Below are 23,301 nucleotides of genomic sequence, written 5' to 3' on the forward strand. Positions count from 1 at the left end.
GAAATTTTCTAATATTATTTTATTGAATAGATTATTCATTCCTTTGGTTTGTTTCTCTGTGCCTTCCTCAATCCCAATAATTCTTAAATTTGGTCTTTTCATTATATCCCATAATTCTTGGAGGTTCTGATTGTGACTTCTTACCATCTTCTCTATTTGGTAAACTTTGTGTTCAAGAATCAATATTTTGTCTTCATTGTCTGAGGTTCTGTCTCCCAACTGATCTAACCTGTTGGTTATGCTTTCTATTAAGTTTTTAATTTGGTTCATTGTTTAATTCATTTCAGGGATTTCTGTTTTTTTCTTTCTTTCAGAATCTCTATCTCTTTATTGAAATGATCTTTTGCTTCCTGCATTTGCTCTTTTAACTGTATTGGTGTGATCATTCATTGTCTGCATTTACTTTCTTATCTCATTGTTTGCTTCTTGACTAATTTTAATTATGTATATTCTGAACTCCCTTTCTGACATTTCTTCTGCCATGCTGTCATTAGATTCTATTGATATAGCATCTAGGTTTGTTTGGGACACTTTCTTCCCTGTTTTCTCATGTTGTTCATGTATCTTTCCCTCTAGCAGTGCAAATCCATGGTATTGCAGTTTTCCCCCTATAGACTTATAGTGTCCCTGAAAGTTTCCAATACCTCACCTTGAAGTGAGAGATCAATATTAGCAGCACACAATACAAACCATATGCATCCTTAACCCAAATAGTCCCTATTAAGATATTAACCATATTGTCTTAATAAACAGAGATGATGAGTTTGATTATCATCTATAGCATAACCAATAGATTTGCAATAAGGACCACAATTTCTAATGGTGGACAAAGAGGATGGGGAGGGGTGTAGGACATAACATTAATGGGATAAGAAGTGAGTCTATAGAGCTACTATGTCATAGGAATAGTGAAAGTGGAATTAGAAGAAATTGGTTGTTAGCATGAGAAAAGGGAGAATCTCCAAGGAAACAGATAGATAAGAGGAAAATGGAATGAGAAAATATTAATAAAAAAGTAGGAATAATAGTAGGTATAATAGGAATTATAATAATACTCCTAATAGAAACATTCTACAATAAAACTACACCATACTGTTCAAATCTCCTAGTCTTCAGTAGACTGATGCCTGAGAGGAACTTGGTAATGCCATGTCCCAAGAAGGGAGCTGCCCCACTAGGGATGGTGGCTTCCAGGTCAGGAATAATCCATACTAGTGGGCAGAGGTGACCCCGCATGTTGATAGATGGTCAGTTGCAGCACGGGGCGCGGGTGCTGGAGACGGCGAGTGCTGGGCTGGGTGGCTGGGCCAGTGTGGGAGATCTTCTCTTTCTTTACTCCTGTGCTTCCTTCAAATATTTGTTAATCTCATTTCTCAGAGACTTGAAGTATATGCTAAGTCTCTAAGTCAGAGCAGCAACACCCAGAATCTCAGTTTCTTGCCCATCCGTGGGACTCTCTCAAGGGATGGTATTGGTGAGGGTCACATGGCCTGTCCCCAGAAGTTCCTGCTGTGTCACCAACAGGAGCTTAGGACTCCTCCTCATTACAGTGCAAAAAAGCAGCAATGACTATCTCAGTTATGAAAAGAATGTCCTCTGGAAGTTCAGAAGACCTTGTAATTGAGTGCCACTAGGGAAAATGTTATATCCCTCCTTGGCTGAGAGAATAATTTCAGTCTGCACCCTGTCACATTCTCCATACGCCCCCAATTTATCAACCGCAGAGTCTCTGAAATGCAGTAAGAGGCATGAGGTTTCTATTTCAGTTGCAGAAAAAAATGTAATCAAGGAGGAAGCCAAGCTGGTACTCAGAGGATCAAGGGAGATCCTTGCATCCGTCGGCCCCTCAGTCTGATGTTTTATAAATAGATTGCATTTGGGCTAATCTGGTAGCACTTTGTCTTTAGGTGTGAAGGACTGGAAAAGAATAAACTTGTTAGCTGAAGAAACCCTGAATGGATAGGGACTTGAGTGGGAGGTGTCAGCAGGGAAGGTGCGATTGGCTGTCTGTAGTCCATCTGTGTGTGTTGGGGGAAATTATGACTGAGAACTCATGGGAAGAAGGAGGACAATGTGATGCTGGGGTGTCTCCTCAGATCAAGTCCCACATGATCCAAGAACTGGATGGAGCTGCCTTGGGGGAGGGGAAATGCCATGTTATCTTCTGTGCACCAAGCATATCCATTTCCCACTGCTGTGACAAAGTGCATTAGAAGAAAGCAGATTTATTATCCTCCAATTCTGGAGGTCAGAAGTCCAAGATGGATCAGCAGGGCTGCATCCTGCTGGAGGCTCTAGGGGAGAAACTCTCCGGAATTCTAGAGGCTGTCCAGTTTCCTTGGTTTATGACTCTCTTTCATCCATCTTCGCTGCAAGCCGAGGAGTTTTCAAATCTGTGATCTCTGCTTCCATCACATCTCCTCTCCTGGACCCTCCTGCCTTCCTCTTATAAAGATGGCTATAATGACGTTGGGTCTCTTCATGTAATCTAGGGTAATCTCTTAATCAGCCCATCTTTAAGCATGTCTACAAAGACCCGTTTGCCAAAAAGGAAAAGTATGCTCAGGTTGCAGGGATTAGAACGTGGACATCTTTAGGGGTTATAATTCAGCCTCCCACAGTAAGGCTGTGAAACTTAGCTTTGTTTCCATGGTGACTTTTGGGTCAACAGCTTCCATGATGGTCATTGCTCTCATAGCTTGCAATTCTCTTCCCTGTTTCCTGGATTATATAGAGCTGGGTGGGAATCGATTGTCAAGCCAGGGCCTACCTAGGAGCTGTGTTCACCTATCTTATTTTTGGAACTGGGGAATAGATCCATAGGCACCTTGCCACTGAGGTACATCCCCAGCCCTTTCTATTTTTTATTTTCAGGCAGAGACTCACTAAGTTGCTGAGGCTGGCCTCAAACTTGTGATCCTCCTGCTCAGCCTCCCAATCTGCTGAGATTATAGGTGCGTACCACCATATCCAGCCTTTTATTTTTAAGAAAATAAAGAAGTGTTAATGTCAAATCTCAAAATGTCAGGGTATCTAAGAATATCATCTTATACCTCAGGTTCAGAGTCCTGACCTGACAAGGTCAACAGCTAGTCAGTGAACAAGAGATTTGTACCTACGTCCTACTTTTCATGATATCCCCTTGATTGGGAATTAGGCTCTAGCCTTAGTCACTTTGTGATCTTGCCATCCCCCAACTGCTGTGATATGGGGTTAAAAATAAAACAAGAAAAATAAAAGTTTAATTTCCAAGAAGTTTACTGATCTAAGGCAACTACTGTTTACCAATGGGGCTGATATAGAAAATGACAGAATAGGGCCAACTGGATTGAAACTAAGGATGAAGACTTTTTTTTTTTTTTAGATTCAGAAGTATACTTAAGGAATAGACCTGAAATGAGTATGGAAGGAAAAGTCTAGCTTTCTTTTTTCTTTTTAATGCTTATTTTCTTCAAAGTTAATAGAAAAGCATGGGTTGAAGTCCACTGTGTCAGATGTTGTCCTAAGTCTTGAGAAAAAGAGAAACTTGTTTTGGATTTTTCAGATTGCTGAAAATACAGATAAATACAACTGTAACTCGTTTTTGTGGTATTAAGGACTGAACCCAGGGTCTCCTGCTAGTCAAGTGCTTAACCACTGAGCTACACCCCAAGCTCTTTTCATTTTTTTTTGTTTTGAGACAGAGTCTCACTAAGTTGCTTAGGGCTTCATTAAGTTGTTGAGGCTGGTCTTAAATGTGTGATCCTCCTGCCTCAGTCTCCCAAGTAGCTGGGAATACAGGTGTGTACTACTGTGCTCTGCTCACCTTTAAAATTCTTTGTGGATTAAGAACACATTCCTCTGCTTAACCAGGATTGTGTAATCTACCAACATTAGATAAAGCACTTGGGCATGGTTAAGGTATGGAAACCCAAAATTTAGACAAATCTTGATGCAGATGGGAGAAAGAAGTGCCCCCACACTGCCTCAGTTCTTTGCCATTTGGGTTTATAGTTCCCACAGGCCTGGTTTGTTGATTTACAGTGTATTTTCCTGTGATATTTGTTAAGCCAGTTTCTCCTACACTGTCAATCACTCCAAGGGGACAATTCTGTTTGTTTTGGAAACCAAATGAACACTCTCGGTTCACTTGGTATTTTGCAGTACAATTAATTTGTAAATGTATTTTGCAGTCTGGGAATATTTAGGGAAATAAACTAGAGGTGATGTGCATAGTTGGACTGGGAAAATCAATAACATTTTCACCTCTTTGTAGCCTTGATATGACCGTTGGCAGGAAGAGGAATTAAGCAGAAGGAAGAGAGAAGGGAGATGGTATTGAAAGGGATGCTTCTGAGATGAGTGGGAGGTGGTGGGGGAGGGAATTGGGCACATTGAACACCGAAAGCCATTTCAGGTCATAAGCTGGGTGACCCGCAAAGGTGGAGATTTTCAGAGGGTCCTCGACGGAAGGTAGCCACCATCTTGTGAAAACCGGGTCAGGCTTGGAGTCTGATCAGTCAAGCCTGGGTTGGGGCCATTTCTTCAGAAATTACACATGGAACGAGAGCAGCAGTGAGTGGAGTGAATTTCATGAGCAGACACGGTTCTCTTGAAGCACTGCGATGAGCTCTCTGTGCAGCCTTTAATTGTGTACCATTGAATGCCACCTAAAGCAAACAAAAGAGGTAGAGGCAGGGGAATATCTTGGGAGGTACCACTTACCTGGTCTTAGATGCTTCAGCTAACTAACAGATTAAAAATAAAGAGAGCCAAAGAAAATAAAAACTCTAGGTTTACCAAGATACAAATCTAGCATCCATACCACCAGGAATGGTTCATTTCGTCATCTTGCCTTTTAACACTCCCACTTAAACTATTTTAGTTGGGTACATTGCAATACACAGGCCTTGAAATTGTAAAGCAAAACAGCTTTCCAACTCAGATTATGAAAGCCATGCAATTGCTATCGATTGTATAGAAATTTCTGAAGTGTTAGCGTGTTTGGAAGCTTGCTGATAATCATCTCCCAGTTTTACCCAGGTCACTGGTTATTTACAGGGCTGGATCCACAGAAGGATCATGTAGATGTGTGTTTCTCAGAAAAGGAGGCTTATTCATGATCCCACTAATCTCCCCTCCCCCATTAAAGAAGTGATGAACATTCTCTGTAGAAAATGTGAAGAATGCACATGAGTACAAAGTAAGAGACAGTAACTTCCTGTAATCCTATCAGCTGATGTCCCTTGTACGTCAAAGCAGCAAAACAAGTGATGGTTGCAAACTAGAAAACAGTGGCTTCTCGACAGGAGGTGTTTTTACTCCCCTACCCCCAGGACATTAAAGTCTAGACACTTCTGCTATCACAACTGGATGGGCAGCTGGGTGGGGTGGGAAAGTCCTCCAGGTATCTAGTAGGTAAGGCCACAGATGTTATTATACCTCTTACAGTATAACACACTTGTGTTAGTCAGCTTTCTGCCACTGTGACAAAATACCTTAGATAGTCAACTTTTAAGGAGAAAAGGTTTATTTTGGCTTATGGTTATGGTGGTTTCAATACATGGTCAATTGCTTTGGGGTCTGTGGTGAGGTAGTACAATCATAGTTGGAGAATATGACAGAGGAAGTCACTTACCTCAGGGTGGCCAGGAAGCAAAGAAGAAAGCTGAATGGGCCAGGGTCCCAATATCCCCTTCAAGGGTATATTCCCCAGTGACCTAACATTTTCCCACCTGGCCCCACCTCTTGAACAAGGCCAGATTCATTGGCATGTAGTCTGTGAAGGTGCACAGGGCCCCACGTTTACAAGGGCTCTGCAAATTATCTGTTAGTTTTTTGTTAACATGCAAATAGTTAAAGTGAGGCAATATAAGGATTTATTAGTGCTCCAGAGTCATATTCCTTGCATTTAAAGGATCATTAAAGGATTATGGACCAATCCTTTAATGCATGACCCTTTGGGGGACATTCCAAATCCACACTATCAATGGTCCTCCATAACAAGTAATTAACCTGCCCCAAATGTTGAGAATGTCAAAATTGAGAAACCTTGTTAATAAAACTATCCAAAATTTAAGTTTCAGTTCTGTTTGTTTCATATCAATGTGGAATGGCAACATTTCCAGGTTAGGACACTCTTCTTCCCATGACATTTTGTCACTCCAGCCCTTTGACCCACCACAGTTATCACTGATGTTTGGCTCGGCAGGCTTCCAGGCTCTTTCTTCTGCATAGAGTCCTTTCCTATTTGGAGGTCAGTCTGACTAGATGACTCTGTCCATGTTCAGGAAAAGAAGAGCAGTGCCTGGGAACCAGTGTCCATGGCCCCAAGGGACCTTAGTACCTTTCCCTGTCAATAATGATGGGAATCTGACTAACCTGGAGCTTAGAGAGGGGAGGTGGGTTATCAAGGTTGAGCAGAGCTCAATAATTCTCTTAACTGCAAAACCCTCCATTTGTGATCCCATGATTCTTTTCCTCTCTCCCAACTAATCTGGCCTCCACACTGTTTGTTCTCCCCTTGCAAATTTCATGGAGAAATTTAGAGTTTTGCTTTCTTATTTGTATTCATATGTAGTATGCTGTATGTACTGTTTTGTAACTGATTTCTTTTCCAAGTCAGCAACATTTTTGGTATCTTCTCATATTAACCAACAGATCTAGTTCTTTCTAAGTGGTGCACAGCACTCTATCACTTGAATTCAACGTAGTTTATCAGTTTGTTGTAGGTGAACCTTCGGACCAATTCCATTGCTTTACTGTTAAACACAATGCTGTAACGAGAACCTTGATGCACATGAACATTTCTCTGCAGCAGATAACCAAGAAAAATAATTGCTTTGAAGAGGGCTGTGCTCATTTAACATTTTAAGGAAAAATTGCAAATTATCCAAAAATGGTGTAACCAATCTAAACTGCCTTTAGAAATGTATGAAAGTTCCCATTTCCCCACACTATCACAAACCACTGATATAATAAACTTTTTGTATTTATCAGTTCGATGGACCCAAAATTATAATTACAGATATATATAATTGCATTGCCTTGATTTTTACCAACAAGTTTGAACATTATTTTTGCTTTTAGGTGTATTTATACTTTCCCTTCTAGGAATTGCCTTCATATTTTCTTTAACAAGTTTTTTTTTTTTTTTCCTGATAGTTGGGATTTTTTAAAATTGGTTTTTTAGAAATTCTTTATTCTGGATAAATATTAATATATTTTTCTATTATCTATGTTCCAACTATTTCTACCCAGTTTATTCCTTATGTTTTACATATTGGAGTTATTTCGTAAATTTAAAAATATTGTGTATTCAGATTTATCTTGTATTTCCTTATGACTTTTGGGCTTGGGATGTTAAGGAGACTTTCTCTTTTTCAAACTTAATATATGTCCTTTCACATTTTCTTCTAGTTTTCATCATGTGAATTTTTGTGCTTAACTTTATTTATTTTTTTGGTGCTGGGGAGGGAACTCAGGGCCTCACACATTCTAGGTAAGTGCCCTGCCAGTGAGCTACATCCCCAGTCCTTTCTTTAGGTTTAAGTTTGCAGTCCAGGTGGACAAGGCCAGATTCATTGGCATGTAGTCTGTGAAGGTGCACAGGGCCCCACGTTTACAAGGGCTCTGCAAATTATCTATTAGTTTTTTGTTAACATGCAAATAGTTTAAGTGAGGCAATATAAGGATTTATTAGTGCTCCAGAGTCATATTCCTTGCATTTAAATCTTGGCTACAATACTCATTAGCTGTGTAGCTTTGCACAAGTCATTTAATCTGTCTGTGCCTCAACTTTCTCATATTTCACCATAGCCAGATTGTGGAACTAACCTAGGTGCCCTTCAGTTGATGAATGGATAAAGAAACTGTGGCATATATACACAATGGAATATTACTCCGCAATGAAGAATGATAAAATTATGGCATTTGTAGGCAAATGGATGAAATTGGAGAATATCATGCTAAGTGAGATAAGCCAATCTCAAAAAAACTAAAGAACGAATGATCTCGCTGATAAGCGGATGAGGACATATAATGGGGGGTGGGAGGAGTTAGCATTAGGTTTAGGGTTAGGTTTAGGGTTAGGGATAAGGAGAGCAGTAAGAATGAAGGAAAGAAGGACTGTATAGAGGGAAAAGAGGGGTGGGGGGGAAGGAAAAAAAATAAACATCATTGCCCTATGTAAACGTATGATTACACAAATGGTATGCCTTGACTCTATGTACAAATAGAGAAACAACATGTATCCCATTTGTATACAATAAAAAAATAAATAAAAAAACAAAACAAAACAAAAAAAAAAAACTTTCTCATATTTAAAATGGGGTTAGTGACAGTTGCATCCAGCAGATGTCAGTGTGCTGCTGGGGTAATGTAGTCCTGGTGAAGCCCTTAGTATAACACCTGGCAAGCAGTCAGTGTTCATGAATGTTTGCTGTTACAAGGCTTTTCCCTTATACACTTAAGTATGTACACATTAAGTGTCCAGACTTAACCTGTATTGCCAAAAATACATGTTGGAGGAAAGATAGTCTTTTTAACATATAGTGCTGGGAAAACTGGATATCCAGATGTAGAAGAATAAAATTAGATCTCTATCCCTCACCCTGCACAAAAGTCAAATCAAAATGGATCAAAGACTTAGGAATTAGACAGGAAACTGCAACTGCTAGAAGAAAACATAGGGTTAACATTCCATCACATAGGTGCAGGCACCAACTTTCTCAAGACCTCTAAAATGCAAGAAACAAAACTGAGAATCAGTTAGTGGTATGTCATCAAATTAAAAAGCTTTTTCACAGGGAAAGAAGTTATTGAATATGTGAAGAGTGCCTACAGAATGGGAAAAAATCTTTGCCACCTGCTCCTCCAATAGGGGATTAATGTCCAAAATATAAAAGAACTAAAACAACTCAATGCCAAAAAAAAAAAAAAAAAGAAAAGAAAAGAGGAGCCAGTGCAGCGCAGAGTACTCTGGCACGCAAGCAGCTTCAGGGACCAGGATAAGGTAGCCAGAGACTTCCCCAAGTAGCCTGGACCCCTGCGGTGGAAGGTGCCTTTCAAGGCTAGCTTCTCGGAGCAGACCGCCCAGTGAGAGGTTTTCTACATAGAACCAGCCACAAGCCCCCGAACCAACGGAGAGCTTCGATCCACAAGCAGCCTCTGGGATCAGGGCAGGGCAGCCAGAGACCTCTTTAGGGGGCTCTGCCCACTCGGGCCGCAGGCTCTCTTCACGGGACGATGCAAGATGGCGGCCTAGAGGGTGACTGCTTCCCCAGTCGCTCCAGAACCCAGGAGTTAAGAAGGGGAGGCATTGAGAGACTCGGACTGAAATAGAGCCACAGGTGAGTCTGCCCACTGGGTAAAGCTCGGCCCGGGTGGCAGGCCCAGATAGAGGTGGCTTATCGGAGCCGGGCAGGGCAGCTAGAGTCATCCACAGGCAGGCCTGCACACTCCAGCGGTGGAACCCGCCCACACAGCCAGCTGCACGGTGCAGGCCCACAGTGAGAGCCTTTTCGCACAGAGCCAGTTCCAAACCGTGGAACCAGTAGGGGGCTAGGGGCAGTTTTCTTCGGATGCGCTGCATTATCAGATTCCTCCAAGACATCAGGCTACTGAAGGCTGGGAGGTGATACACTGGAAATCTACCGGGACACTATAAGCTAATAGCGGAAAACTGCAATATCTCAGGGTCCCACTGACAGCTGACCAATATGAGAAAACAAGGGAAGAAAATGTCCCAAACAAACCTAGATACAACATCAATAAAACCCAATGACAGCACAGCAGAAGAAATGTCAAAAAGGGAGTTCAGAATGTATGTAATTAAAACGATCAGGGAAGCTAATGAGGAGATGAAAGAGCAAATGCAGGCATTGAAGGAGGAGATGAAAGAGCAAATGCAGGCATGAAATGATCGCACCAATCAACAGTTAAAAGACCAAATACGGGAAGCAAGAGATCATTTCAATAAAGAGTTAGAGATACTGAAAAAAAAACAAACTGAAATACTCGAAATGAAGGAAACAATAAACCAAGTTAAAAACTCCATAGAAAGCATAACCAATAGGATAGAACACCTGGAAGACAGAACCTCAGACACTGAAGACAAATTATTTAATCTTGAAAGCAAAGTTGGCCAAACAGAAAAGATGGTAAGAAATCATGAACAGAATCTACAAGAATTATGGGATATCATGAAAAGGCCAAATTTAAGAATTATTGGGATTGAGGAAGGCTTAGAGAAACAAACCAAAGGAATGAACAATCTATTCAATGAAATAACAGAAAATTTCCCAAATCTGAAGAATGAAATGGAAAACCAAGTACAAGAGGCTTATAGAACTCCAAACATACAAAATTACAACAGACCCACACCAAGGCACATTATTATGAAAATACCTAACATACAAAATAAAGACAGAATTTTAAAGGCCGTGAGAGAAAAGAATCAAATTACATTCAGAGGGAAACCAATAAGAATATCAGCAGATTTTTCAATCCAGACCCTAAAAGCTAGAAGGGCCTGGAACAACATTTACCAAGCCCTGAAAGAAAACGGATGCCAACCAAGAATCTTATACCCAGCAAAACTTACCTTCAAATTTGACAATGAAATAAGATCCTTCCATGATAAACAAAAACTAAAGGAATTTACAAAAAGAAAGCCAGCATTACAGAACATTCTCAGCAAAATATTCCATGAGGAAGAGATGAAAAACAACGATGCAAATCAGCAACAGGAGGCGCTAGCCTAAAGGAATAGCCAAATAAAGGAGAAACAAAATCATGTCAAAAACAAATATGAGTCAATTGACTGGGAATACAAATCATATCACAATAACAACCCTGAATGTCAATGGCCTGAATTCATCAATCAAAAGACACAGACTGGCAGATTGGATTAAAAAGAAAAATCCAACAATATGCTGCCTGCAAGAGACTCATCTCATAGAAAGAGACACCCATAGACTAAAGGTGAAAGGATGGGGAAAAACATACCATGCACACGGACACAGCAAAAAAGCTGGAGTATCCATCCTCATTTCAGATAATGTGGACTTCAAACCAAAACTAGTCAGAAGGGATAAAGAAGGACATTACATGCTGCTTAAGGGAAGCATAAATCACCAAGACATAACAATCATAAATATCTATGCCCCAAACATTGGCTCATCCACGTACGTCAAACAAATCCTTCTCAATTCCAGAAATCAAATAGACCATAACACAATAATACTAGGCGATTTTAACACACCTCTCTCACCACTGGATAGATCGTCCAAACAAAAATTGAATAAAGAAACTATAGATCTCAACAACACAATCAACAATTTAGACTTAACGGACATATATAGAATATACCATCCAACAAAGAACGAATACACTTTCTTCTCAACAGCACATGGATCCTTCTCTAAAATAGACCATATTTTATGCCACAAAGCTACTGTTAGCAAATACAAGAAGATAGAGATACTACCTTGTACTCTATCAGATCATAATGGATTGAAATTAGAAATAAATGACAGAATAAAAAACAGAAACTTCTCCAATACCTGGAGATTAAATAATACACTATTATATGATGAATGGATAACAGAAGACATCAGGAGGGAAATAAAAAAATTCTTAGAAGTAAACGAGAACAAAGACACATCATATCAAAATCTCTGGGACACTATGAAAGCAGTACTTAGAGGAAGATTTATTTCATGGGGCGCATTCAACAAAAGAAGTAGAAATCAACAAATAAACGACTTAACACTACAGCTCAAAGCGCTAGAAAAAGAAGAGCAGACCAATACCAAAAGTAGTAGAAGACAGGAAATAGTTAAAATCAGAGCCGAAATCAACGAAATCGAAACAAAAGAAACAATCGGAAAAATTAACAAAATAAATAGTTGGTTCTTTGAAAAAATAAATAAAATTGATAAACCCTTAGCCACACTAACAAAGAGAAAGAGGGAGAAAACTCAAATTACTAAAATTCGGAATGAACAAGGAAATATCACAACAGACATGAGTGAAATACAAAACATAATTAGAAGCTATTTCGAAAATCTATACTCCAACAAAACAGAAAACCTCGACGACATCAACAAATTTCTAGAGACATATGAATTACCTAAACTGAACGAGGAGGACATACACAACTTAAATAAACCAATTTCAAGCAATGAAATAGAAGAGGTCATCAAAAGCCTACCAACAAAGAAAAGTCCAGGACCAGATGGGTTCTCAGCCGAGTTCTACAAAACCTTTAAAGAAGAGCTCATTCCAATACTCCTCAAATTATTCCATGAAATAGAAGAGGAGGGAACCCTCCCAAACTCATTCTATGAAGCCAATATCACCCTGATACCTAAACCAGACAGAGACACATCGAGGAAAGAAAATTTCAGACCAATATCCTTAATGAACATCGACGCAAAAATTCTCAACAAAATTTTAGCAAATCTCATACAAATATATATTAAAAAGATAGTGCACCACGATCAAGTGGGTTTCATCCCAGGGATGCAAGTTTGGTTCAACATTTGGAAATCAATAAATGTCATTTACCATATCAACAGACTTAAAGTTAAGAATCACATGATTATTTCAATAGATGCAGAAAAAGCATTCGATAAAATACAGCATCCCTTCATGCTCAAAACACTAGAAAAAATTGGGGTAGTGGGAACATTCCTTAACATTATAAAGGCAATCTACGCTAAGCCCATGGCTAATATCATTCTAAATGGTGAAAAACTGAAAGCGTTCCCCCTAAAAACTGGAACAAGGCAGGGATGCCCTCTTTCACCGCTTCTATTCAACATCGTCCTTGAGACTCTAGCCAGAGCAATCAGACAAACCAAAGAAATTAAAGGGATACGAATAGGAAAAGAAGAACTCAAACTATCCCTGTTCGCTGATGACATGATTATATATTTAGAGGAACCTGGAAATTCCACCAGAAAACTTTTAGAACTCATAAGTGAATTCAGTAAAGTAGCAGGTTACAAGATCAATGCTCATAAATCCAATGCATTTTTATACATAAGTGATGAATCTTCAGAAAGAGAAATTAGGAAAACTACCCCATTCACAATAGCTTCGAAAAAAATGAAATACTTGGGAATCAATCTCACAAAAGAGGTGAAAGACCTCTACAATGAGAACTACAGAACACTAAAGAAAGAAATTCAAGAAAACCTTAGAAGATGGAAAGATCTCCCATGTTCCTGGATAGGCAGAATTAATATTGTCAAAATGGCTATACTACCTAAAGTGCTATACAGATTCAATGCAATTCCAATTAAAATCCCAATGATGTACCTTGCAGAAATAGAGCAAACAATTATGAAATTCATCTGGAAGAATAAAAAACCTAGAATAGGTAAAGCAATCCTCAGTGGCAAGAGCGAAGCAGGGGGTATTGCAATACCAGATCTTCAACTCTACTACAAAGCAATAGTAACAAAAATGGCATGGTATTGGTACCAAAATAGACAGGTAGATCAATGGTACAGAATAGAGGACATGGACACAAACCCAAATAAATACAATTTTCTCATACTAGACAAATGTTCCAAAAATATGCAATGGAGAAAAGATATCCTCTTCAATAAATGGTGCTGGGAAAACTGGAAAACCATATGCAATCGAATGAAATTAAACCCCTATCTCTCACCCTACACAAAACTCAACTCAAAATGGATCAAGGACCTCGGAATCAGACCAGAGACCCTGCATCTTATAGAAGAAAAAAAAAAGTAGGTCCAAATCTTCAACTTGTTGGCTTAGGATCAGACTTCCTTCACAGGACTCCCATAGCACAAGAAATAAAAGCAAGAATCAACAACTGGGATAGATTCAAACTAAAAAGCTTTCTCTCAGCAAAGGAAACTATCAGCAATGTGAAGAGAGAGCCTACAGAGTGGGAGAATATCTTTGCCAACCATACCTCAGATAGAGCGCTAATTTCCAGAATCTATAAAGAACTCAAAAAACTCTACACGAAGAATACAAATAATCCAATCAACAAATGGGCTAAGGAAATGAACAGACACTTCACAGAATAAGATGTACAAGTAATCAACAGATATATGAAAAAATGTTCAACATCCCTAGTAATAAGGGAAATGCAAATCAAAACTACCCTAAGATTTCATCTCACCCCAATTAGAATGGCGATTATCAAGAATACAAGCAACAATAGGTGTTGGTGAGGATGTGGTGAAAAAGGAACACTCATACATTGCTGGTGGGGTTGCAAATTAGTGCAGCCACTCTGGAAAGCAGTGTGGAGATTCCTCAGAAAGCTTGGAATGGAAACACCATTTGACCCAGCTATCCCACTCCTTGGCCTATACCCAAAGGACTTGAAATCAGCATACTACAGAGATACAGCCACATCAATGTTCATTGCTGCTCAATTCACCATAGCCAGATTGTGGAACCAACCTAGATGCCCTTCAGTTGATGAATGGATAAAGAAACTGTGGCATATATATACAATGGAATATTACTCCGCAATGAAGAATGATAAAATTATGGCATTTGTAGGCAAATGGACGAAATTGGAGAATATCATGCTAAGTGAGATAAGCCAATCTCAAAAAACTAAAGGACGAATGATCTCACTGATCAGCGGATGAGGACATATAATGGGGGGTGGGAGGGGTTAGCATTAGGTTTAGGGTTAGGTTTAGGGTTAGGGATAAGCAGAGTGGTAAGAATGAAGGAAAGAAGAACTGTATAGAGGGAAAAGAGGTGTGGGAGGGGTGGGGGGAAGGGAAAAAAAATAAACATCATTGCCCTATGTAAACGTATGATTACACAAATGGTATGCCTTGACTCTATGTACAAATAGAGAAACAACATGTATCCCATTTGTATACAATAAAAAAAAAAAAGAAAAAAAAACCAATAAAGGTTGATGAGCATGTGGGGAAAAGGTACACTCATACATTGCTGATGGGACTACAATTGCAAATTGGTGCAACCATTCTGGAAAGCAGTATGGAGATTCCTTAGAAAACTGGGAATGGAAGCATATTTGACCCAGTTATCACACTTCTCAGTATATACCCAAAGGACTTAAAATCAGCACTACAGTGATACAGCCACATCAATGTTTATAGCAGCTCAATTCATAAAAACTAAGCTATGGAATCAACCTAGCTGCCTTTCAGATGAGTGGATAAAGAAAATGTGGTATATATATACATGGAATATTACTCAGCTATGAAAAAGAATGACTTTATGACTTTCACCAGTAAAGGGATGGATGGATCTGGAGACTGTCATGCTAAGTAAAATAAGTCAATCTCGAAAAAGCAAAGGCTGAATGTTCTGATATGTAGATGCTAACACACAACAGGGGAGGAGGGAAGAATAGAAATTCAGTGGATTAGACAAAGGGAAATGAATGCAGGGAAGGGAGGGGGACAGGGAATAAGAAAGATGCTAGAATCAATCAGATGTAACTTTCTTATGTTCATATATGAATACATCACCAGTGAAACTCCACATTATGTATAACCACAAGAATGGAATCCTAATTAAAGTTATACTCCATGTATGTACAATGTCAAAATATACTCTATTGTCATGTTTATCTAAAAAGAACAAATAAAAAAATAAAGAGCAAAAAAAAAAATTACAAAAAAAAAAGAAAAGAAAAAAGAAAAATCCAAAAACAAACAACAACAACAACAACCCCAAAATGCAATAAACAAGTGCGAAGTTTCTCAAAAGGAAGAAACACAAATGGTCATCAAACATATGAAAAACTGTTCAAAATCTCTAGCAATCAGGGAAATACAAAATCAAAACTACCCTAAGATTTCATCTCACTCCAGTCAGAATGGCAATAACATGATAATAATAATAATTGAGAACACAAATAATAATTAATGCTGGTGAGGATGTGAGGAAAAATGTACACTCTTCCATTGTTGGTGGGACTGCAAATTAGTACAACCACTCAGGAAAGCAGTGTGGAGATTCTTCAAAAAGCTAGGAATGGAGCCACCATATGACCCAGCTATCCCACCTCTTGCTATTTATCCATAAGAACTAAAATCAGCACACTAGAGCAATACAACCTCTTCAATGTTCATAGCAGCACAGTTCACAAGAGTCAAATTATGGAAAGAGCCCACATGCCTGTCAATAGATGAACTGTTCAAGAAACTGTGGTGTCTATACACAATGGAATTTTACTTAGCCAACAGGAATGAAATAATGGCATTTGCCAGTAGATGGATGGAAATGGAGAACATCATGCTAAGTGAAATAACCCTGACTCAGAAAATCAAGAGTCAAACGTTTTCTCTTGTATGTAGATGCTAGAGTGAAATAAGGGAAAAAAGGCAGTGGAGGCAGGGATCACATATCATAAAGATATAGAGAAGATCAGTGGACTGGAAGAAGAACCAGAGGGAGGGAGGAAAGATGGGAAAGGGGAGGAAATATGGAATGAATTTAACAAAATCATGTTATATGCATTTATAAATATACCAAGGAAATTTCACCTATATGTATATGTAGAAATCAAAAACAAAGGCACAAAAGGAAGACCAGTGGAGCAGAGGAAGAAGAGTAGGGGGAGGGAAGTGAGGAAAAGGAAAAGGGGAATGGGGATTGAAATCAAATTTCTCGCATGTATAGTTTTGTCGAAATGAACACAACTCCTATGCATGATTATAATGTTCTAACAAAAAAGTAAAAAATAAAAAAATGGAAAAAAGAAGACTTACCTTTAAAGTGATTCTCTTTTATACAGTACTGACCAGGTTTTGTTCTGCATGTTCCAAAGTCCAAAAGACATCCATGGAAGGGGATTGAGAGATTGCATAACTTACAAATCAGACTTCCCTCAATTTGATTTCCAGAGATGAAAACATAAGGGGAAAATAGTGCTGGAGACAAGAAAGAAAGAAGAGAGGATGGGGAGAAAGGGGAGGAGAAGGAGAAGAGGAGGAAGGAGGAGGAGAAAGAGGAAAAAACAAAGCAGTGATTTTTCAACTTTAAAAAATAAGCAGTATTAAGTGAGATAAGCCAATCTCAAAAAACCAAAGGACGAATGACATCGCTAATAAGTGGATGATGACACATAATGGGGGGTGGGAGGGGTTAGTGTTAGGGTTAGAGTTAGGGTTAGGGAGGGGGGCAAGAATGGAGGAAGGAAGGACTGTATAGAGGGAAAAGAGGGGTGGGAGGGGTGGGGGGAAGGGAAAAAATAACAAAATGAATCAAACAACATTATCCTATGTAAATTTATGATTACACAAATGGTACGCCTTTACTCCATGTACAGAGAAACAACATGTATCCCATTTGTTTACAATAAAAATAAAAAAAAAAGCAGTATTAAAAAATGTTTCAAAAACCCACAAAAAATTAAAATTATTTTGATAATTTAACAGGGGAAATTTTAAAGCATGTGCTACATAAATGAATTTGAAAGCACCCAGAAATGATAGTAATCAGAAATGAGAATGAGTGGTTTCAACGATTTGGTTAAGATTTATTCTGCTTTTTTTTTTAGTGCCTCATGAAATCAAACTAAAGTTATTTCACCAGAGAATTTCAGCCACATTTCTGCTGTTAGGACTTCATTTCAATGCCTAAGGAGCCTATAATACATAATTCTTCATGAATATTTATTACTTGATTATTGTTCACTTATTGGTTATCTTCAATACTCAAATTAATGACTCAAATATGTTATTCATTTGGTTATGTAGATTGAGTCCTGAGATTCTTGAACTTAGGCAACACAAGTAAGATTGTAAAGATACTATCTAGAATATTGGTTTCCAAATTCCAATAGGCATTAGATTTATTTAAATGATTAAAATAAACAGATTCCCGAGGCCCCCACATATCTGAGTTAGCATCCATGGGAAGGGGCCCTGGAATTTGTATTTTATATATGCTCAAATAGCTGAGGGGCTATGATTTGGTTATAGATGTCTGGATCCACCAGTTCAGGAATCCTTGACCAGTGATGGAGAGTTCAACACCATGAAAAATAGCTCAGATTCTTAAAAGGTTCTTCTGTAATTAAGCCAAAATTTGAACTAGTGTTAACAGTTTCCATCTTTTAAATATATATGATCACCACCTATTCACTGATAGCCCCCAAGAGTTTACTAGACATTTTGTACAATGTATTTTATATCTCCCTCTCTCATATTGGAGTTAACTTTTTTTTTTTTGCGGTGCTGGGGATTGAACCCAGGGCCTTGTGCTTGCAAGGCAAGCACTTTACCAACTGAGCTATATCCCCAGCCTGCAGAGTTTACTTTTAATAGAAAACCAACTGATTAAACTTATGATCTTCTGTTGGCTACTTGTAGATTTGACCTCATCTAAGGGCACTTAGAAAATTTCACATTATTTCTCTAACTGATCATGATAGACTTTCAATCCTTATTCAATGATTGATCAACAAATATTTTTAAATAATGGACTTATGCTGGGGAGTCTGCTAAGCAATTTACATACATTAGCCCAATTATTTACCCAATGATATATCTTTCACCAGGTAACATAGTTGCCTTCATTTCACATAAGAAAAAACTGAAGTCTTTTTAAAAAATTTGTTCTAACTAGTTATGTATGATAGTAGAATGCATTTTGACACATTGTACAAAAATGGAGCATAACTTCTCATTCTCTGGCTGTATATGGTGCTGAGTCACACCCGCAGTGTAATCATACACGTATACAGGGAAATAATGTCTGTCTCATTCTACCATCTTTCCCATCCTTACTGCCCCATCCCTCCCCTCTGCACAATCCAAAGTTCCATCATTCTTCCCTAATCACCACTCCTCTGCCCCCACTATAACCGCTTACCAGAGAAAACATTCGGCCTTTGGTTCTTTGGGATTGGCTTATTTCACCTAGCATGATATTCTATAGTTCCATCCATTTACTGGCAAATGCCATAATTTCATTCTTCTTTAAGGCTGAATACTATTCCATTGTGTATATGTACCACATTTTTTTTTTGTCCATTCATCTGTTGAAGGGCATCTAGGTTGGTTCCATAGTTTAGTAATTGTGAATTGAACTGCTATCAACATTGATGTGGCTGCTATAAACATTGATGTGGCTGTGTCACTATAGTATGCTGATTATAAGTCATTTGAGTATAAACCGAGGAGTGTGATAGCTGGGTCAAATGGTGGTTCCATTTCAAGTTTTCTGAGGAATCCTCATACTGCTTTCCATGGTGGTTGCACCAATTTGCAGTCCCACCAGCAATGTATGAGTGTACATTTTCTCCCACATCGTCACCAAGACTTTTTATTGCTTTTATTCTTGATAATTGCCATTCTGACTAGAGAAGATGGAATCTTAGGGTAGTTTTGATTTGCATTTCTCTAATTGCAAGAGAAGAACATTTTTCCATATGTTTGTTGATTGATTGTATTTCTTCTTCTGTGAAGTGTCTGTTCAGTTCCTTAGACCATTTATTGATTCGGCTATTTGTTTTTTTGGCGTTGAGTTTTTTTGGAGTACTTTATATATCTTGGAGATTAGTGCTCTATCTAAGGAGCATGTGGTAAAGATTTTCTCCCACTCTGTAGGCTCTCTCTTCACATTATTGATTGATTTCTTTGCTGAGAAACTTTTTAGTTTAATCAATCCCATTTATGATTCTTAATTTTACTTCTTGTGCTTTACTTCTTGTTAAGAAAGTCAGGTCCTAATCTGACATGATGAAGATTTGGGCCTAGTTTTTCTTCTATTAGGTGCAGGGTCTCTGTTCTAGTGCCTAAGTCTTCAATCCACTTTGAGTTGGTTTTTGTGCAGGGAGAGAGGTAGAGGTTTAATTTTATTTTGTTAAATATGGATTTCCAGGGGCTAGGGATATAGCTCAGTGGGTAGAGTGCTTGCCTTGCCAGCATAAGGCCCTGGGTTCAATCCCCAGCACCGCAAAAAAAAAAAAAAAAAAAAAAAAAAAATGGATTTCCAGTATTCTCAGCACCATTTGTTGGATAGGTTATCTTTTCTCCAATGTATGAAAACTGAGGTCTCAATGGTTTGCTTAAGTGGCAGAGACAGGGGCTTGTTGAAATCCAAGCCCTTGTTACTGGCAATCTCACTATATCCCTAAAATTGCCCATCCTTTTTTTTTTTTTGAACCCAAGGGTGCTTAGCCACTAAGCCACATCTTCAAACTTTTTTTTTTTTGAGGTGCTGGGTATTGAACCCAGGGTCTTGTGCTTGTGAGGCAAGCACTTTACCAACTGAGCTACCTCCCCAGCCCTTTTTTCTTTTTTTTTTTGAAGCAAGGTCTCACACTAAGTTGCTTAGGGCCTCACTAAGTTGTGGAGACTGACTTTGAACTTGTGATTCTCCTGCCTCAGCTTCCCAAGCTGCTGGGATTACAGGCATGCACCATCAAAAATATGACCCCTCTTTTTTTTTTTTTTTTTTTTTCTTTGTTCTGATGGTAGGAATAGAACCCAGGACCTCTTGCATGCTAGGCAACAGCCCTGTCAATGAGCTGCCCCTCAGCCTGCCCCCCTTTTAAGTATACCAGACCTGATCACCTCTTCCTAATGAAGACCATGGCTCCTCCTACATCAGGATCAATTGATTACTGGATTACTGGCTCTGCTGTCATCCAAGTGAGTTTTTTTTCTGGATTTATGATCACTCAATCTCACAACTTGTCCTTAGAGATCCACCACATTACTTAGACCTCTGGTGCTAGGAGGCTCCAAGATGGAGTGTTCATGTGATGCCGGATCACCCCTGCCTCCTTGCCTGGGGTCCTGGGACTGTTTCTTCTTGAGACCTGTTCCAGGTTTTCTCTCCCTCTCAACCTTCTGATTTCCCACTCCCAAGGTCCATAGCCTTTTCCTCCTAAGACCTTGGCCCTGACATCCTTCATTGCAGATGAAGGTGACAACTTGACTGCCAGCCCTTTTTTGTGACTGTAATTCTGCAGCTACTTGAATACTTACAAATATGCTCTCATATTTCCCTTTCCTTTCTTCTGGTCTCCTTTTGTCTAAAAATGTCCTATTGACTTTATTAACATGTCTACTACATGGCATGTTCCAATTTGGCACCTAAGATTAATGCTTTGGATTAGATGTAAAATGAATACTTTCCTTACAGATTAATTCTGATGTATGCTATTCTGTGTATGAATATTAGTGGAGGAATATCAAAATAGTGTGTGCATATACATATGTATGATTATATGTTATATATAGCTATTATAAATTGTATATATGTTATATGTATAGTCATATATAAGTCACATATATATATTTAAATATCTATACACACACACACACACACACATATATATGTATGTATATAACTATTTAAAAATGTGTCATAAATCATAATGATGGTGACCTCTTTAAATACTCTTTATTTCATGGTCAGTTCTTTTTTGGGGAGGTGAGTACTGGGGATTGAACTCAGGGGCACTTGACCACTGAACCACATCCCCAGCTCTATTTTATATTTTATTTAGAGATAAGGTTTACTGAGTTGTTTAGTGTCTCACCATTGCTGAGGCTGGCTTTGAACTTGAGATCCTCCTGCCTCAGCCTCCAAGCCACTGAGATTACAGGCATGCGCCACGGTGCCTAGATGCTCACGGTCAGTTCTGAGAAGCAGGAGTTAAGTACTAACAACAAAATTTCTCTCTATGCAGAATTTTCTTCTTTTGCTCTCACATCTTCCTTTGTGTCCAGCAAAATTAATGCAATCCCCCGAATCCCTTTTTCATGATATCCAAGTCACAGAAGATGTTTTCTTGTGATTTTTCACTATTTGTGTGTTCCCCTTCTTTCTGGGGTAGAAGTGTAAGAACATAGGATGTAGCAGAGACCCAAGCTGTGCAGTTGGTGTCTTGCTGCCCTCTTTCGCAAGGAGTAATCACAACTCCATTATGCACCATATTTAATAATGAGGACGGTGGGGAACCGTGGCGTAACTGGTGATCATTGACCAGATGTGGTGTGTTTGATTTAAAGATATCAAAAATTGTATTAGTTGTAACATTTAAAAACTGGGAGACTTTTTCTACATACTTGAGTTTCTGACTTCTCCTTATCAGAAGGTGTGGGCTCTGCCTTCTGCATGAGAGCAAACATCTGTGACTTTGGGGACTTGCTTCTTCTCTTCAGACAGAGCCTTTCCTCTTGGGCTGTAGCTGGCTTCTCCCAAAAAGCCAAATATTTTGGGCATTTGTGTTGTCGCCCCCAGTATTTGATACCAAACGTCTCCGAGCCTCAGAATTTTATTTATTCTGGGGTGCTTTTTAGATTACTTCTGCTGAAGTGTGGTCTCCTTACCAACAGCTTCAACCACACATGGAAACTTGTTGGAGATGCAGAATCTTGGGATCTCAGGGTTTCCCGAGACCTAATTAAATCCAACTCTTCACTTTGGTACGCTCTCCAGGTGACTCCTATGAACATCGTCCTGTGGAAGCCAGCTTCTCTTGCTCCTTCCTCTGTCTCCTTAAAAGACTCTGTTTACTTCTGGGTACAGTGCAGAGCACCTGGGCTCCTTGTCATCTCACCATTTCGCTGATTAGGAGAAGAATCCCACATGGTGTTGGAGCACCCCTGTTTGGAGACATGACCTTTCTGAATGTCTACCTAGTTTGAAGCACTTTAGGAATTCTGTAAAAGGAATTGAAAATTCCCTGTAACTCCTTCTGTGGTTCTTCTATAAATGAAGGCATGTGGGAGTTTGTGGAAATGAGCACTTCGAACAGGAAAAGTGCTTGGAGGCTCTGGCTATGCTTCTTTTGTTCCAATTAGTTCACTCCCTTGGCTGTATTTATAAAATACCAGCCTAGTTTGGTATGTGTGTTCTAACTTAGTAATGATCTGCAATACTCTACCTACCAACTAAGTTTCCTCCTCTTCAAAATGGGAAAAACAGCTGTCATGAGGATTAAGTGAATTCATACAAAATAAATGTTTAGGACTGAACCTGGAATACAGTAAGTGCTCAGTAAATTTTATCTCCCATTATTATCAGCTGAGCGCTTACTCAGGCCTTGTTATTAGGACCCAGAGATTAACAGGGTGGCCTTTTAAGAGTCAGAAGATGGTTAACTCAAGAGTAGGTTTAGAAGAAGCAGCAAGAGAAGGTGTTCCTACACCAGTATTTTTCAAATCACCTCATTTAAGACGACCCTCCCCTTAGTCATATTACAGTTCTGCTCTTTCTTAATGTAATTTTCCTTCCTTTCGATTTATACTTTCGTAACAACTTACCACCCAAGAGGCAGAATGAGATGTAAACACCAACAAGGACGATCCTTCTCAT

At 39.0% G+C, this 23,301-nt stretch overlaps 1 protein-coding gene across 1 annotated transcript; it reads right to left on the bottom strand.

Moving 5' to 3' along the window:
- Nucleotides 1–4,524: 4,524 nt before the first annotated feature.
- C14H9orf57 (chromosome 14 C9orf57 homolog) lies at nt 4,525–23,301 on the bottom strand. Its single transcript, XM_047524023.1, has 3 exons — nt 23,250–23,301; nt 16,734–16,895; nt 4,525–4,649 (listed from the first exon to the last, which is right to left on the bottom strand). The coding sequence occupies exons 1-3, from the start codon at nt 23,299–23,301 to the stop codon at nt 4,525–4,527; spliced, it is 339 nt and encodes a 112-aa protein (XP_047379979.1).

Source organism: Sciurus carolinensis, chromosome 14, assembly GCF_902686445.1.
Source record: "Sciurus carolinensis chromosome 14, mSciCar1.2, whole genome shotgun sequence".
Lineage (NCBI taxonomy): Eukaryota > Metazoa > Chordata > Mammalia > Rodentia > Sciuridae > Sciurus > Sciurus carolinensis.